This window comes from Anabrus simplex, chromosome 5, assembly GCF_040414725.1.
Source record: "Anabrus simplex isolate iqAnaSimp1 chromosome 5, ASM4041472v1, whole genome shotgun sequence".
In the NCBI taxonomy this organism is placed as follows: Eukaryota; Metazoa; Arthropoda; class Insecta; order Orthoptera; family Tettigoniidae; genus Anabrus; species Anabrus simplex.
In genome coordinates, this window is record NC_090269.1 from 449,424,895 (window position 1) to 449,441,858 (window position 16,964).

The window sequence follows — 16,964 nt, forward strand, 5'->3', positions numbered from 1 at the left end:
TCCATCTGGGAACAATCTCGGTCCATGAATTTTCCTGAGGATACGACTTTCAGCTTTCTCTAGATCATCCATGGTGCCTTTTATTCATCAGGAGGGTCTCTATGTGTACAAAAACTGTGGTCTGACAACAGTTTTGTAATGGGAGATCTTAGCATTTTTCAAAATGCACCTCTTATTATAATGATTGTGGGATAGTTGGTACGCTGCATTGAGTTTGTTACATCTTTCTAAGATGGATGTACCGTCTCTACATTGGGGTGGACCCATTCACCAAGATAGTGGAAGCGATTGACTCTCCCAATCTTTTCATGTATGGTCATCAAAGGGGAGTTTCCGGGATGCTGAGTCTCAAAGTACTTAGTTTTGTCGTATGATATGTGTAATCCTGCCTTCACCGCTATCTCGTGCAGGGCTTCAATAGCAATGACAGCATCCTCAGAGTTGTTGGTTAGGATTGCATACCTGCCAGCTTTCCCGATTTAGGCGGGAGACTCCCGATTTTCGACAGTTTTTCCCGCCTCCCGATTATTCTAATATTTCTCCCGATTTTAACTTATTTTAGTGAATTTTTAAACATTTGTTTTCAAATCCCACCATTTCAGCTTTGTACGCAAGTGGCCGAAGTCCTTTGCTCATTGGCCTCTTTGAAATGAAAAATATCGACGTTTATTAATACGAGAAATGTGCAAGAATGGGAGATGTTTATTGAAACCAGTCTATCGCGACGTGTATATCGACTGTCAATCTCTCGTTCCTGCGTATTATGTTCCTGTTTGTTCGCATCAGTCTAGTCGATTCTAGAGACTAGTCGCTAGATTTGGAGTCTGTTTTAGTAATTTAGTGATAGAATTTCCTAATGATTTTAGGAGCCATTTGGAGACAATTCTGGCGAGTTTTAATTTATTACTTGATAAAAATAATATTGCGCTTCTCATAATCGTGCCGGCGCGAGATGCAGTATATTAATCAATGCATTCTCTAAGTAATGGCATCTAAGCGCATGACTGATTCACACGTCTGGAGCATGAGTTCATACTATTTTCGGTAGGCTTATCAGAGACCGATTATCTCGCTCACATACTTCCTGTGAGCCTCATATAACAACAGTCGTGTTTTGAGACAATAAGGGTTATAATATACGGTACCATAGTACTCCTGTATTGCGCAAGATATGTAGAATAAGCAGTTTTGAGCAATTGTATCTCCTGATTCCTCCCGATTTTTCCTGATTTTCATCTCTAAATCTCCTGATTTTTGGCTTTGTAAAGTTGGCAGGTATGGGATTGCAATGTCATCTGTGAATGCTAGGCACCTGATCTCAATCTTTCGGGTCCCAGCTCCAATGGCAACTGGTTTGATTTCTAGATTCCTCAGTGTACATTCCCAGTTCTTGATGACTTTATCAAGCACTAGATTAAACAGAATGGGTGAGAGGCCATCTCCCTGTCGCACTCCAGTTTTTATCTTGAAACTCCGAGATAGTTCTCCCCTGAACTGCACCTTAGATGTTGTATCCGTAAGAGTCTGTTTTGTGAGGGTGTGTGTGTTGTAATCAACACCTCATTCTTGCAGTACAGAGAAGAGTGTCTGGCGGTCGATGGATTCATAAGATTTTTTAAAGTCGACAAAAACCACAGCAATATTCATACTCCGTACTTGTTTTCGTTGGAGAATGGTTTTTAGGTTGAAGATCTGCTCAGTACAGGACCGTCCCCACCAAAATCCTCCTTGATATTCACCAATTGTTTGATCGAATTGGCTTTCCACAATGTCCAGTAAAATCCTTGATAGCACTTTGTATGCTACTGACAGCAGAGATATCCCTCGGTAGTTGTTGATATCACTGCAGTCACCTTTTTTATGTAAAGTGTGTATGATAGCTGATTTCCAGTCATCAGGGATCCTGCCAGTCTCCCAGCTGTTGATCAAGATCTGGTGTATGGCCTCTGTGATCTAATTTCCACCTGCTTTTAGAGCTTCTGCAATGATACCTTCTTCCCTGGGTGCCTTGCAGTTATTAAGATGTCCGATGGCATTAGCAACTTGCTGCATTGTTGGTGGGTTAGATGGGAGTTGTGTCTCTGGAGAATCTTCAACAGATAACCGATCCGTGGACTCTTCGCAATTGAGCAACTGCTCAAAGTAGTTTGCCAAAAGTTCCACGTTCCGGCGGTTACAGGTGACGAACTCCCCGTCTGTATTCTTAAAGTGAAGACAATGTGCTTTATAACCCGAGAGTTCCTCTTTGAATGCCCGATAAAAGTTTCTGGTGTTGTACATTTTGAATTCTTCATCTAACTTCTCCAGTCTTGACTGATTGTAAGATCTTTCCACACAACTGCTTGTTCACCCATTTCCGACTATTGCTTTACATGTTACCTTAGTGAAGGCCACTGTTGCTTCCTTCTTTGTCATAAGACCTATCTGTGTCTGTGCTATATAAAACAACTAGTTAAAAAAATACTCGTAAGTCCATTGGCTGTGTGCTATTGTTTCTGTGGCGTACATCCTTTGTGACACGTCTTTCTAACTTTATTTTACAAGTTGTGTCCAAGAACTCGAGTGGATAACACTAAGAGCCCCCTTGTAATCGGATAAACACTCCGTTTTAGGACACTGTTCAAGAGTAACACTTAAAGCCAATACCCATTATTGAAGAGTTTTACTATAATAATAATAATAGAAGACCATCGTTCACCTCACATACAGATACTCATATTATAAAGATGTTTTTGAACACATCACTTTGGAGCGTTCACTGTATGGAAGTGAGTCATAGATAACATGTAACACAGAAAGAAAGAAATAGCTTAGAAATGTCAGAAATGTGATGTTACTATGTTTCAAAAGTCAGATGGAGGGCGCAATTTGCAGACACAGAGATAGTGCACAAGGTTGATAAGAGAAGAAAGATTTTTCAAAAGTTGACCCGAAGAAGAGATCGATAGGATGAATGTTGAGAAACCCAGAGCTCATTCAAATGATTTCAAAAGTAAGTAATTGGTTAGGTTTTTGGTAAGGGTATGGTGCAGGTTAGAATAGATGGAGGATATAATATTATGGAGATGTGAGTGGGTAAGCATAGGACATGGAGATCTGTATCAAACCAGCTAACAGACCTCTGATAATGTGTCATTATCACTTATTTCTCACTAAGGTTCCTATGTTTCAGTTGAAGCCAGTGCTTGTTGGATGTTTGAATTTCAAGCCATGTCCGTGTGATGTGGATTCCATTCAAGACCAGAAGTAATGTGTGGTGAATAAATATACATTGTTGGAAAGCTATAGGTCTGCTTGTTTACTGGGTTAGTCAATAACCTCCTTCCGACTCCAACTTGGCAGGTTCGATCCTGGCTCAGTTCGGGGGTATTTGAAGGTGTTCAAATATGTCAGCCTCGTGTTGGTAGATTTACTGGCATGTAGAAAACTCCTGCTGGACTAAATTCTGGCACCTCAGCATCTCCAAAAACTGTAAAAGTAGTTACTGGGATGTAAAGCAAATAACATTATTATTATATTATTAGTCTATAACTTAATTACCCTAATATCGATGATATGCATTGTATCTTCCTTGTTTCAGGAGAAAGTCTGTGGAAGTAACTAACTACTCCAGCTCCCTTAAATACTACAGTTGCTGTGTACAATGGACCAGAAAGTACAGATCAAGGAGGAAACAGTCTGGCTCGAAGGAAGAGCAAGTACATCATTTGTAAATATCTTTCCAGATTACCTTACAGTGATTAGAATTTAATGCTTGTTTAACAACTCTATATTTAAAAAATAGTGCTAATATTGGAAGTGATATCTTTCAGTTTATGAATATACAGGATTATTCTAAATGATTAATCACATTTTAAAATTTTCAGTTTTTGAAGTATTTCATCAGGAATAATGTTCATTACATAACAAAAAACATAAACTCTCCAAATTTGTAAGGTACTTTTGCATGTGTTTTATAATGCTCTTTCATCGCACAACACCACTAGATGGTATTCTCTAGAACTCGCTACACTTTGTTGCACGTCGGTGTTCTTCAGATGAGTGGTGATGGGATCCTGGATATAGTGGTACGTTGTATACCCACTGCTCCCAGGGATAGTTTATGTTGATGATGCCTATTGTTTAAAGGGAGGTCATCGATCCATACAGGGATAGTTTAAAATTTCGTTACTTAATATTTATTACCTTCAGTGTCAACATAACGGAGCTGGCTGTAGGTTCTAGACATTGAAATGCTGCTGCATTCTAATGATGTTATTTTGACTGACTTCACTGTCTGCTTAGAGTTGTGGACTCTTTTTTTCAATATCTCATGTTGGAAATTCTATTAACTAACGAGTATATCATTGGTGTTCCAAGTTGGCATGGGAGTTCAACTCGTACCAACTTTCTTTTGCCTCTTTGAATTCAAATTCATATCTTTCCTTGTGTTATTCCTCGTTCAGACTACTGACATAAAAATGATTACAACAGATTTTACGGGAGCCTTCTTGTGTTATTGTGATATCTATCAAAGATTTAAGTTAAATCTTCATTGATTCACAGAGAATCTCTAAGTTTATTTGCTTATTTCCCTGTTTCATTGTGATAGTCTATGTTCTTTACTTCTTTTGCAATGGTTACCGTCTGGCTATGATCATCCTATAAGAGGATGTTTGTTTTCCTTTATCATGTGTGGCTTTAGCCAGTTTTGACTTTGGTCACTTTACTTGTACGAGTTTTGATCCGTAACCTTGTTGAGTTGATTATGCTGCATCTTATAAGAATGTAGTATGATCTACCTTTGTGTATTCGTGTTTGATTGGAGTCACCCATATATGTATATGAACAGTAGAACCTCTAACGTTCTTACAGGGACCTAATATTTTGAACCTTAAAATGGGGTTTATCTCAAATCGAGGTTTCAGAAGAAAGCATACTTTTTCCAGAGATCATTGCTTGTACTAACATGAGTTATACTATCGTACATTATGTACACAGTGACAGAAAAAGAAAACAAGCTGATATCTACCCTACAGTCCAACTCGTTGGCTGAATGGTCAGCGTACTGGCCTTCGGTTCAGAGGGTCCCGGGTTCGATTCCCGGCCGGGTCGGGGATTTTAACCTTCATTGGTTAATTCCAATGGCCCGGGGGCTGGGTGTTTGTGCTGTCCCCAACATCCCTGCAACTCACACACCACACATAACACTATCCTCCACCACAATAACACTCAGTTACCTACATATGGCAGATGCCGCCCACCCTCATCGGAGGGTCTGCCTTACAAGGGCTGCACTCGACTAGAAATAGCCACACAAAATTATTATTATTATCTACCCTACATACTGTGCTGTAGTTATAACTTTGTACAGTTTGTGTGGAAAATTACTCTTGTGTTAAACTGCCTCTGTTATCTATGCAAGAGACCTGTATTGCACTATAAATATCATTGGCTAAGATTGTTCTTTGAAAATAAATAAGTGAATTTAATCAAATAAATAAATGCTTAGGTATGCCCTAACAAATTGATTCTTTTGCACTATCACCTGATAACAGGCCTGTGCTGTTTGCTGAACCCAACTGAACAATTGCTGAAGGCACGTAACGAAATGTGGTTGCTAGATGGTGGATCATAATCTCATACATGCATCTTCATTGTACACTGTTACGCCATCTAGCATTCATTCTGCAAGCCTCTGTGAATTAACTAAGTGCTTCCATAATCCTCTGTTTGTAACCAGCTCTGTAGCTTCTTTTACATTGACCAGCAAAATTTATGAATCACTTGAATTTTCAAATAAAAAGAAAACATGTTACATTGTTAACATTCGTTTTATTACTTGCAGTGATTATTTTAATGAAAAAATTATCTAAGTAGATAAGGTAGCAAAAACAGGCTTACATATTTTTTTCAATAAAATGATCAATGTAAATAATAAATCAAATGTTTCACAATTTAACATGCTTTTTGTTAGAAAATTCAATTGATCCATTAATTTTGCTGGTCGGTATAGTTGCATGCTTCTTAAAACGTTGTCTCCCTCTATGTCTCTTGGTTTGATAAGAAATTGTTTTCAGTGTTATTAAGGAATATGTTCGTTATAATTCCTGATAATGGCGAGCCCATAGTTAATTCTTCCCTTTGAGAGATTTTTGTTGGTGAATGCAAAACAGTTTTGGTTTAAGGTCGTTCTTATAACATTATTCATTATTTTCTATAAAAGTCTGGAAGGATACCAATCTTGCACAAAAACACATTAAAATCAGTATGAAACAGCAATCAGTTTGTGTAAACATTTTCGTGGATATTTTCCTAGTAGCGGCTTACTCATTAGCACGTATTTTCTAATTGACAGTTTCAACATGCATATTAAGTTCCATTCTTAAAAATTGTAAAAGCATCACTCCAGAGGCTAACATTTTCTTACTTCAGATGGTGTAGGTTTTCCACGCACGTATTGAATGAAAATGTACAACCTGTTTACCAGTCTTTGACCGGGTGAGGGATGTAATGAATGAACCATATATAGGCTGTTATTGCAATGGGATCGCCACTCGCAAAGTGATTCATGAATGACTGAGAAATGCTATTAAATGATAATGGAGAGTGTTGGTGGAATGCAACATGACAGGGAAAACCAGAGTACTGGGAGGAAAACCTGTCCAGCACAAATCTCACATGGAGAGACCGGGGTTTGAACCACAGTATCCGGCGGTGAGAGGCCAACGTGCTGCCGTCTGAGCCACGGAGGCTCCACCACGCATGTACTATGAAAACATATTTCAAGCTCCCTGTAGAGTAATGATAACCTTTTCACTATGAATTTACATGGGAACAGCATTTCTGAAATTTAATAAGATGCTAAAGTACATAACCTAACCTATGAATTTAGTTATCAACGTAGCTCTATCCTGAGAAGGAAAAATATCACATTCTTATTTTATTTCAGTGCATAGTGTTACAATTAAGCAGTGATTTATATGAACCTGTATATGTAAGGAAATAACAACCGCTGTCATTGCAATTATTGCAAAAGCATTTTCTTCCCAGGTTTTCACAATGTTTGTTTGCACCAGTCAGAGTTGTGAGGAGAGCTCTGGCTCGCTCAGGATCGACTCGCTCGTGCATAGCACGAATCTGTATGGAAGATGATCAATCGCATTCAATATAAACACTGGAGAATAGTGTATAGTGTATGAATATTGATAACGGATAAAGCTAATACGCCCAAATTTGCCCGTGAATCAGTAAAATGGTTCTCATTGTAATGGAAGAATATTACACAGACTAATGTAGAAGTTTTAAAAAAGCATAGTAACATTTTCATTAAAATGGGTGTTCTCTTCTACTGTAGAACAGCGGCCACGTTCGCATGCATATCCGAGTCTGATATCTCACTTTAGCTTTTATAACGTCAATATTTGAGAATTTTAATATTTCCTTAAAACTTAATGCAGTTTTCGTCCCATTGTAAATTACATGACATCAAATATAAAATTTCAATGCTCTTGTGGAATAATTTTCGGGGCTTAAAATTTCTTTCGTTAAGTGCGGGTTTATGCTAAATTTAGGTCACGCAAAATTGGAGTTATGCTGGATATATCGTTGTAATGTGTTGCATTATTTGGTTACATATTGCCAGGGATATTATTTATTTAGATATTTCTTAGCCCGTGATATGTACCTTGTCTCCAATGTTGCTTTGTGAATATATTTAACTTTTCATTATCAAAGCTATTCTTCTTGGGACCTTGTGATAGATATTCAAATTGTGGTAAGAATGTGGCTTTATGTTTAAAACTCTGTCAGCGAGGTAATTATGGCAATTCATAAGGATTGTCCCTTCTTATATATTTTTATTTTCCTTGACATTTGAATAATGGCTCGTTCATTGGCACATGGGATTTTGAGATGGGTGATTGTATGTGCTGTGTGACTGATGGCCATAGATCGTACTTGATACTAACTGAAGTAGACAGATTATTTCTAATTTAACCTTATTTACTTTTGTTTGCTTCTTGAACAGATGTCTTTTTCTTTAGGGCCTACCAAGACGCTGGCTAGGTACCAACTGATGAGCCCAGCCTAGCACATGTGGGGGGCAAAACGCTGGCAACCTGAATGAGTTAGCTGGAAAATTTATAATGTCCAATAACGGACTATTTATATTGGTATTATAAATTTACTCATTCGGAACAAATATTTCAGATTCCGTATGGGAATCAACATCTATATCACAGTATCCAGTATTCGGGAGATAGTAGGTTCGAACCCCACTGTCGGCAGCCCTGAAGATGGTTTTCTGTGGTTTCCCATTTTCACACCAGGCAAATGCTGGGGCTGTACCTTAATTAAGGCCACGGCCGCTTCCTTCCCACTCCTTGCCCTTTCCTGTCCCATCGTCGCCATAAGACTTATCTGTGTCTGTGCGACGTAAAGCAACTAGAAAAAAAGTTTGGCAATAGAGGCCCCTGATCGGAGTGGGTGGCATTCAGGAAGGATGATTTCGGGCATGGCTTCTAAATGTCTTCAGCCTGCCCAAGGTGGTTTCCTGCTGAAGTCTTTAACTCTTGATTCCTGGAAGGGCTCAACCCCCTGGGAACAAGCGCAGCGTGAAGAAATGCGACTCAGCTTCCTTAGGTTTCTGGTTGCTACCAGAACTGATGGGAGTGACTTCAAGGTGGTAAGGTCTATTTTGTTTAGTAGGCACATACAAGGTGTCTACAGTGAACTGGAAGATCTGAAAAAATGTGCAGTGGTAGTTTGTTGCTAAGGGCGCGCACTGCCGTGCAATCTGATCGGTTGCTCAGGTTCACCACTGTGGTGATATTCCCATCAAAGTGGAGGAGATCAACGCCTTAACTCTGGGTCGTGGAGTGATCATCCACCACGATCTCATCTTGAACAGTGGTGATGAATTGATGGAAGACATGAAGCACCGTGGCATGACACGGGTCCAGCACATTACACGAATAGTCAATGGCGAGCCATTGCCATGAGTGCGTTCATTGTCCGCTTCAAATTGTCAGTGTTACCAGTAAAAGTCAAGGTAACAACCTATCGCTGCGATGTGGGGCTTACATCCTGCCTCCAATGCCAGAGGTTCCGGCATATGGTATCTCATTGCTAGAATCAGTTTGTTTGTGGTACATGTGGCAGAGGAGCTCACGGCGCGGAAGAGGCCACAACTCCTTACATGTGCACTAACTGTCCTGGTCTCATTCACCCCAACATTGGAACTGTCTGGTATAATTTGGTGAGAAGAAGATCCAGGAGATCAAGACCCTGGATGGTCTTTCCTACCAGGAAGTGCGCCGTAAGTTCAATTCTATGAATGCACCCGCCAAGACGCTAGACTACACGACGATAGCACAGAGTCTTCCAGGATCGTCTTTTACATCATGTAAACCAATTGTGATCACTGTGCCCAAGGCAGCTGTTGCTCCTGCGAACAAAGCCGCAAAGAGCAAAGGCTCAGAGCGGGGGAGGGACCACCCCACCTTCAACCACCAACAAGTCTGTGCTGGTTGGGACTCCTAAGCTGGCACAGCAGGGGGGACAAGGCCAGGTCCTCCCCCACCAACCGGTTGGCAAAAACTGTTCCCACACACTGGTGGAGGCGGCATTGTCGACCAGAGGTGGGCAAATATTTCACAGCCCGCCTAACAAGAAAAGATGGCAGAGAAGTGGAGCACCCTTCCAAGGCGCTCCCGTACTTCTCCTGAAAAGGGGAAATCATGCCCTCCATCTGCAGGGTATGAACCAATGCCAGCTGGTACACCTGCAGCTAAACCTGTGTGCTACCCTCGTAGGACAAAATCCCACCCCCAAAATAAGTCTGAAGTTCTGGGCGTTGATCTCCTCATCCGTTGACGATGGGATGGACGTGGCGCTTTCCTCTACATCTACGGATGTAGATGTTGATGTTAGCATGTAGGGTTTGAGTATAACCTAACACTCATCCACTCTTAGTCTATACTATGTCACTGTTATAGTCGAATTGTAACAGGTATGGTAGGCATCTTGCTTAGCTGCGCCAGCTATTTAGTGTGTATAGTCGACGAGTATGGTCTGCATTCAGAAAACTAATCTCAGACCAGGTCATCATAAGGCCTTGGGAAATTTCAAACTATACTCGACAGGACAACATTATGCTAACTGGTCTTCCAGTGGCGTTGGCATTTTTGTCCGTTCTGATATCTATACCGAAGAGGTTCCACCAAGAACCCCGCTGGTGGCTGTAGCAGTTTGCATTCTGCTGCCTGTCATAGCAACAATGTGTAATGTTTATTTTACACAAGGCCGGCCTCTTAATGTAAATCCTGTAACTCATCTTATAGATAGATAGATAGACATGATTTATTTTAACTGGCAAAGTTAGGGACACGTGTCCCTGTCTTACACTTAACAAGTAAAATACATAATTAACATAAAAATATATAACATACTGAATAAATGAAAAAAGAGAATGAAACAAATTACTACGGTACTATGCTATCCTGCTGTACATAAAAATAACTATTATAATACACAATATAAATTAACATTTTGCTTCCTGCAAAGAAATTAACATACAACAAAGAACGAATTACAATTTCAATAATAATAATAATATAGATAAACCTACTAATATTTACAATTAATTTGTCCAATTCCAGAAGTATATCACATTGACGAAATGTTCAGTTTTCATGTGTTTACTGTGGGTGAAAAACATTGCAAAATGGGGATAGGGATAAGGATAACTATGCAGGAAAACCACAGCTGAGTACTTTCTAACACTACTGATGAATAATACTAATAATAATAATAATAATAATAATAATAATAATAATAATAATAATAATAATAATAATAATAATAATAATCAATAATGATAATAAGAAGAAGAGGAAGAAGAAGAAGAAGGACCATGGGGAGAAGAAGAATAAGAAGAAGAATAAGAAGACTGTCGCACTACGAGCTCGTTTCATAGAGATATTTTGAACACATACTTTTAAATCTTCCGTGGTTTGATATCCCTCTGACCTCCTGCGGAAGGAAGTTCCATTCACGGCCGGCTACAACAGTGAAGGAATTGTTGTAGGTTGAGGATTTATGCTTAGGAATAGCGAGCAATGTCGAGCTCAGCGCTCTGGTGTTTTTATCATGGTGTTCAGAAAGGCTATGAAATCGTTCATACAGGTAAGATGGGGATTGTAAGGTAAGGATTCGGTGCAATGAAGTCAGGGTATGCAGCTTGCGTCTGTCTTCAAGGCGTAGCCATCCGAGGTCGACGTAAGACTGGGTAACATCATCTGAAAATTTCAGATTACATATAAATCTTACACAGGCATTCTGTGCACGTTGTAGTTTATCTCGAAGCTCGGTTTTCACATCTTTGTAAACTACGTCACAATAATCGAATATTGGAAGAACGAGGGTTTCAACTAGTTTCTTCTTTAAACTGAACGGAAAAGTAAATTTGAAATTGTTTAATGTGTGCAACGTAGCAAAAACTCGTCTACTCACAGATATTATCTGATCCGTCCACGAGAGGTGCTGGTCAATGGTTACTCCGAGATTTTTTACGCTCTTGCAAAAGGGCAAAACTTGATTTTGAAGTTGTACGTCGGGGATGGACATGCGGAAATTGTGGGAAATAAGTCTTGGGTGGGCAATTACTATAGTTTGGGACTTTTTTGGGTTCAAAATAAGTCCATGCTGGTAAGACCATTTACTTATGGCCTCTAGATCCATGTTAATTTTCTCGATTGCTGTCAAAACGTCTGTTGGTTTTGCATGGATGTACAATTGTACGTCGTCAGCATAGATGTGACGTTTACAATGTGTCAGCTGTTTAGCTAGGTCGTTGATATAGACAGAAAATAGCAAAGGAGCAAGGGTTGACCCTTGTGGGACACCTCTTTTTACATATTGCCACGAAGAAAATGCACCTTGATTGGTGACACGTTGTTGACGTTCGTGTAAATAAGCTCGCAACCATCTCAGAGTACTGTAGGAGAACCCTAGGTGATAAAGTTTGGATAGGAGCAACTCATGGTCTATAGAGTCAAATGCTTTGCTGAAGTCCAATAATACTAGGATAGTCAGTTTTTTCTCGTCAATAGCCTGTCTTATATCGTCAGTCACGCTTAGTAAAGCAGTACATGTACTGTGATTGCGTCGGAAGCCTGACTGGTGTGGGTCTAATATGTCGTGGTCGTTGAGATAGTTGGTGATTTGATTATGCACTATGTGTTCGAGTCCCTTGGCTACTATTGACAGTATATTTATAGGTCTGTAGTCACTGTTTAGTTTAGGAGATTTTATCTTTGGTAAAGGATGCACCAGGGCCATTTTCCAGACAGTTGGAAATACACTATTTTGAAGGGAGAGATTGTATATGAATGTCAATACTGGAATAATAGCGTCGACAATTTTCTTTAGCATTATGATACATATATTGTCCACCCCTGTGGATTTAGTTTTGATTCGCATGATAGCCGCTTTCATTTGAAGGGGTGAGACATAACTAAAATAAAATTTGTCTCTGCCTACGGGTGGTGTGTTGTAATTTGCACACAAAAGATTTTATTTTGCTTCTTCGTTTAATTGTACATGGGAGGATACGAAGTGATTATTCAATTCATCAAGAGAAACTTCCAAATCGTCTACCTTGTCCGGTTTATTTAGTCCAAAATGGCGGATTGACTTCCATAAAGTAGCGGGTCTTACGTCAGGTTTTATAAGGTCATGGGCGTACCGTAGTCGAGCGTTTCTTACTGTCTGAGTCGTTTTATTACGTAGTCGTTTGTAATAGATAAAGTTTTCCTCTGGCGGGTAATGTTTATATTTTCTATGAGCTGCATCCCGCTTAGCCATCATTGCTCTAATATCATCATTTAGCCACGGGGAGAGTCTTTTACAGACGCGTGCTGTTCGTATAGGGGCAGGTTTGTCAAAAATTTGTAGTATCATGTTATTGAAAGTGGTGACCATGTCGTCAATATTAGTTTTATGAGTTATCTCCTGCCACGGCATCGAAAAAGCGTCTTCCAATAATTTTTCGTTGTTAATACGGCTATAGTCTCGGTAAGTCACGTGCTTAGGTTTATGTTTAGGGCATTGCAGTGCGTAAGACATAAAGATGATGTCATGGGCTGACAGTCCGGGAGCAGATGTCTGGCCGTGATGTAATACTCTGTCAGGGTTGTTCGTTACTATTAGGTCCAGTAGTGTGTGTGAAGTTCTAGTGTGGTGAGTGGGAGAAAGTGGGAGGACCGCCATGCTGCATGCCTGAAACGTATTCAGTAGATGGGTGGCTTCGGAAGAATCTGGATCTAGAAGATTTGTATTAAAATCTCCCATCATTATAAAATGTTTGTACATAGGTAACAGTCTGTTAATATCAGTCTCTAAGTCATTCAGACGGCGAGCTTTAGGCGGTTTCATATACTACACCTACCAAGCATTTAACAGTAGCGACCTGTATCTCTATGAACATGTACTCAGGTTTACGCTCGTACTGTTGAGGCGACTGACAGATAATTTGAGGTTTCAAGCGCGAAGAGACAAAAGCACAGACCCCACCTCCCCCTTTGCCAAGTCTGTCATTCCTCAGAAGGCAGTAGCCAGGTAATTCAAGATTCTTAGCTTGATGTTTGACTTTCAACCAACTTTCACTGCATAAGATGATATCAAAGGACAGTGCAATGAAAATCGCTTTTAGTTCATCTATACGAGTTTGAGAAACTAAACTCTGGGCATTAAGGTGACATATGTGAAGTGCGCTTTTATGTCTATTTAGAGCTGACTGGAGAATGTGTGTTGTAGCTTCAAGGGGTGGGGTTCGGGTCAATGGACTAGCAGGTAGACAGGTTGAAGGGCTGGGCGGGGAAGGGGAAGTGTGACAAGGAAAAGTATTGCAATGGTCAGAGGGATTACTGCTGTTAGTGGTATGCATTGCCAATTGCTAAAATGAAAACTAACTAGAAGCAGAACACAGCATGCGAATACAACCAATGAATAATCAGCAATTTACGTATTTTAGACAGCTAAATTGTCTATAATAATAATAATAATAATAATAATAATAATAATAATAATAATAATAATAATAATAATAACCTGCAACAGCAGATTACGCGTACAGAATAACTCGAGTAGGAGTGTATTGTAGATGTTAGATCTATGTAGACGTAAATACGAGGGCCTCATTTAAATTTGAACCAGTTAGGAAAGTGATTAAAGAGTAAGTCAATCGACAGATGATAGGATAAGAAGACAGATAAGCTAATCGATATTAAGATCAATTAATACGGTAAATGGATGGATAGATAGATAGGCAGATGATAGATAGATAGATAGATAGATGGATAGATAGACAGATAGATAGATAGATAGATAGATAGATAGATAGATAGATAGATTTTCTTAAACTAAATAAAAAGATAGCTTCTCGGCTGTGACTTACGGTATAGGATGGGAAGTAGACTCACATTGTCAAGTGATAAAGCAGCACTGCAACAGAACCTTACGCCATAGGAAGTTCCTTTAACTGGCAAACTCTTAATTTCATCCCGTCCGCCTTCTTGATTATGATGTCTCCTGAATTAGTCCAAGTGTTTGTAAGTCCAAAACGCTGGATAGCTGTCTTCAAGATGGACATTCTGACAGCCGTAAGCTCTTCACGGATTGTTGTGGATGATCCTTTCAGTTTCCTTTTCTTCGTGAAAACGTCCTGCCGTGAGCGATAAGACACAAATTTCACTAGGATAGGTCGTGTTTTTCCTGGAGATCGTGGTCCTACTCTGTGACACCTATCGATGTCATTAAGTCTCACATCTGCACCTACTGCTTTGCACACGTTGAGCACTAGTTCATCGCAGTTTTCGTTCGAACTTTCAGGAATGCCGAAAATTCTTACATTATTTCTCCTGCTATATTGCTCCAATGAATCACACTTAGCGTCCATATCCTCCTTCAGTTTGCGGATTTCCGCCTCCTTCTTATCAAGTTTATCAGTTAAGTCTGACAACGCTTCGATATTAAATTTTAAACTTTTTTCAAGTTCCTTTATGACCACTTCTGTTATGCGGGTCGAGATGGCCTGCACAATTTTTTCAAGGAAGCTGTCCGAGTCAATGAAGTCGTCCAGCGCGCACTTCACGAGGCGGTCTACGTTGGCAGCACTGGTAATGGCCGGGCTTCCAACTCCGTTGTTTCGGCGACCCATTTTCTTTACAATGCGAATTTGGAAGAAAAAGATCAATACCAACAAAACGTGTGTGTATATGGATTGGTAAATACTGGGACCTTTCCCACCGTCCCCCATGACTCATGGGACCATGTGACAACAAACCAACCCTTTCGGGTCACGAACATATGGGACCATGCTCCACGGAAATCGATAGTCAAGGGATCTTTTTGGTCTGTGCCGATTTCTCCTCATTGGGATTGTATACTTAATCCACTCACATGAGAGGTTATCGGCCAAACGACTCAGCTAGATCAAAGCTACTCTCCCGTTCCTGAGGTCTGAACACGGACTCCCCAGTGCCAAAGACCGTTCGCGGCATCTAGAGGCTATCAAACATAAACTATCTTAAAGGCCTACAATGAACGGAAGAGGATTCTGGATGCATGTTTTTCGGTATAGATAGGCACGAAAACGTTTAGAACAATATACTATTCACTCGGTGAAATATACAAAATTTACATACACTCTTGATACTTATTACACAATTGATATAAGCAATCACTTATTTCAGCAGCGGAAAAATCCGTACTGCCATTGACATCCGCTGTTACCTCCACATTCCACAGACAAAATCTATGTGAACGGCAACGTTAGCTGTTACTTCCTTTAATCCAATAAATTTTCCTTTTTAACACAGACGTTAATATCCATATCCCTCTCTACCAAAACAGAGAATAACCGAGAGGTTGTTAATATGATCTCACTTTCTCACATACTATCACTATGAATTGCCTGTGTCCTATATTGCATACATAACTATTACATTAGTTTGGATGTATGCTATACAAATTGTTTTGTGTATTATCGCGATTGTTTTGTGCGTGCTGTCACCCGGTTTAGAATAAACCACTGAGTACGACATACACAATAAAATGACCCTACCATATTCACAAAAAAAAACAAGCCATGTTCCCCCAATGCGAGTATTCCATGGGACTGAATCCCGTATTACACATTAAACTCTATTTACACAAAAGAAAAATGTCCGCTTTTTGAATGGTCGGCTACCTTAAGAAAACAATGAAGTAAATACTAAAACATAATTAATCCGAACATTCTGACCAAATCAGAAATCCGTCACTACAACACGGAGAAGGAAAAAAATGGACTCAAGTCTTCCATAAAAAATTACACAGACTTGAACAACGAACTATCACTTGCAATCACTACCAGTAGACTTTCACGAAGTCTAGATTCAAATCGACATCGATTATAAGTAAACAAAACACATCCTGGAAAAGAAATATATCAAACACATGTATCAATAAAGACAATGGCTGTAATTAACCCGTTGTAACACGCTGTCTTAGCGAGCTGTAGATGCCTGCTGTGCTCACACGAGGTTTGAACCTGAGACTCTGGTCGTCTCCATACAGGGTACTGTAATCAAGCCCTAATTAGTCTAATCATGTATCGAAGAGTCATAACAAAAATAAACGTCTATATTGCTCTGTGGGTCATGGTCTACGGCGTGGCAATTAAATAACTTGCTGTCTTTATTCTCAAAAGAAAACAGACTGTTGGTCCGACCAACCTTTCTGCTTGTATCTATTCCTCCCTGTTCCAGACCCTCCCCCCCCTCTCAGCCATAACTCATGGCTGACACTTGTCCCACGGTCCGGAGACTAAAGACACCATTCAACCTGCTTCCCGCTAGGATTTTTCTTTCTGTGTCCATTAAATTAATTCATTAGAAACTGGCACATTTTATTCAATGCTCGGGCCAGCCCACATACATTCA

The 16,964-nt window shown here is 39.8% G+C and overlaps 1 protein-coding gene across 2 annotated transcripts in view; it reads left to right on the top strand.

Annotated features, from left to right (window-relative positions):
* Positions 1 to 16,964, top strand: part of LOC136875099 (zinc finger protein ZFP2) — a 101,362-nt gene that overhangs the window by 13,747 nt on the left and 70,651 nt on the right. For both annotated transcript variants that reach the window (XM_067148826.2, XM_067148828.2), the window contains exon 2: positions 3,581 to 3,709. Coding sequence is in view for 1 of the 2 variants with exons in the window: in XM_067148828.2 (XP_067004929.2) it covers positions 3,644 to 3,709 (66 nt within the window). In the remaining variant the exon portion in view is untranslated. The remainder of the gene's footprint in view (positions 1 to 3,580; positions 3,710 to 16,964) is intronic.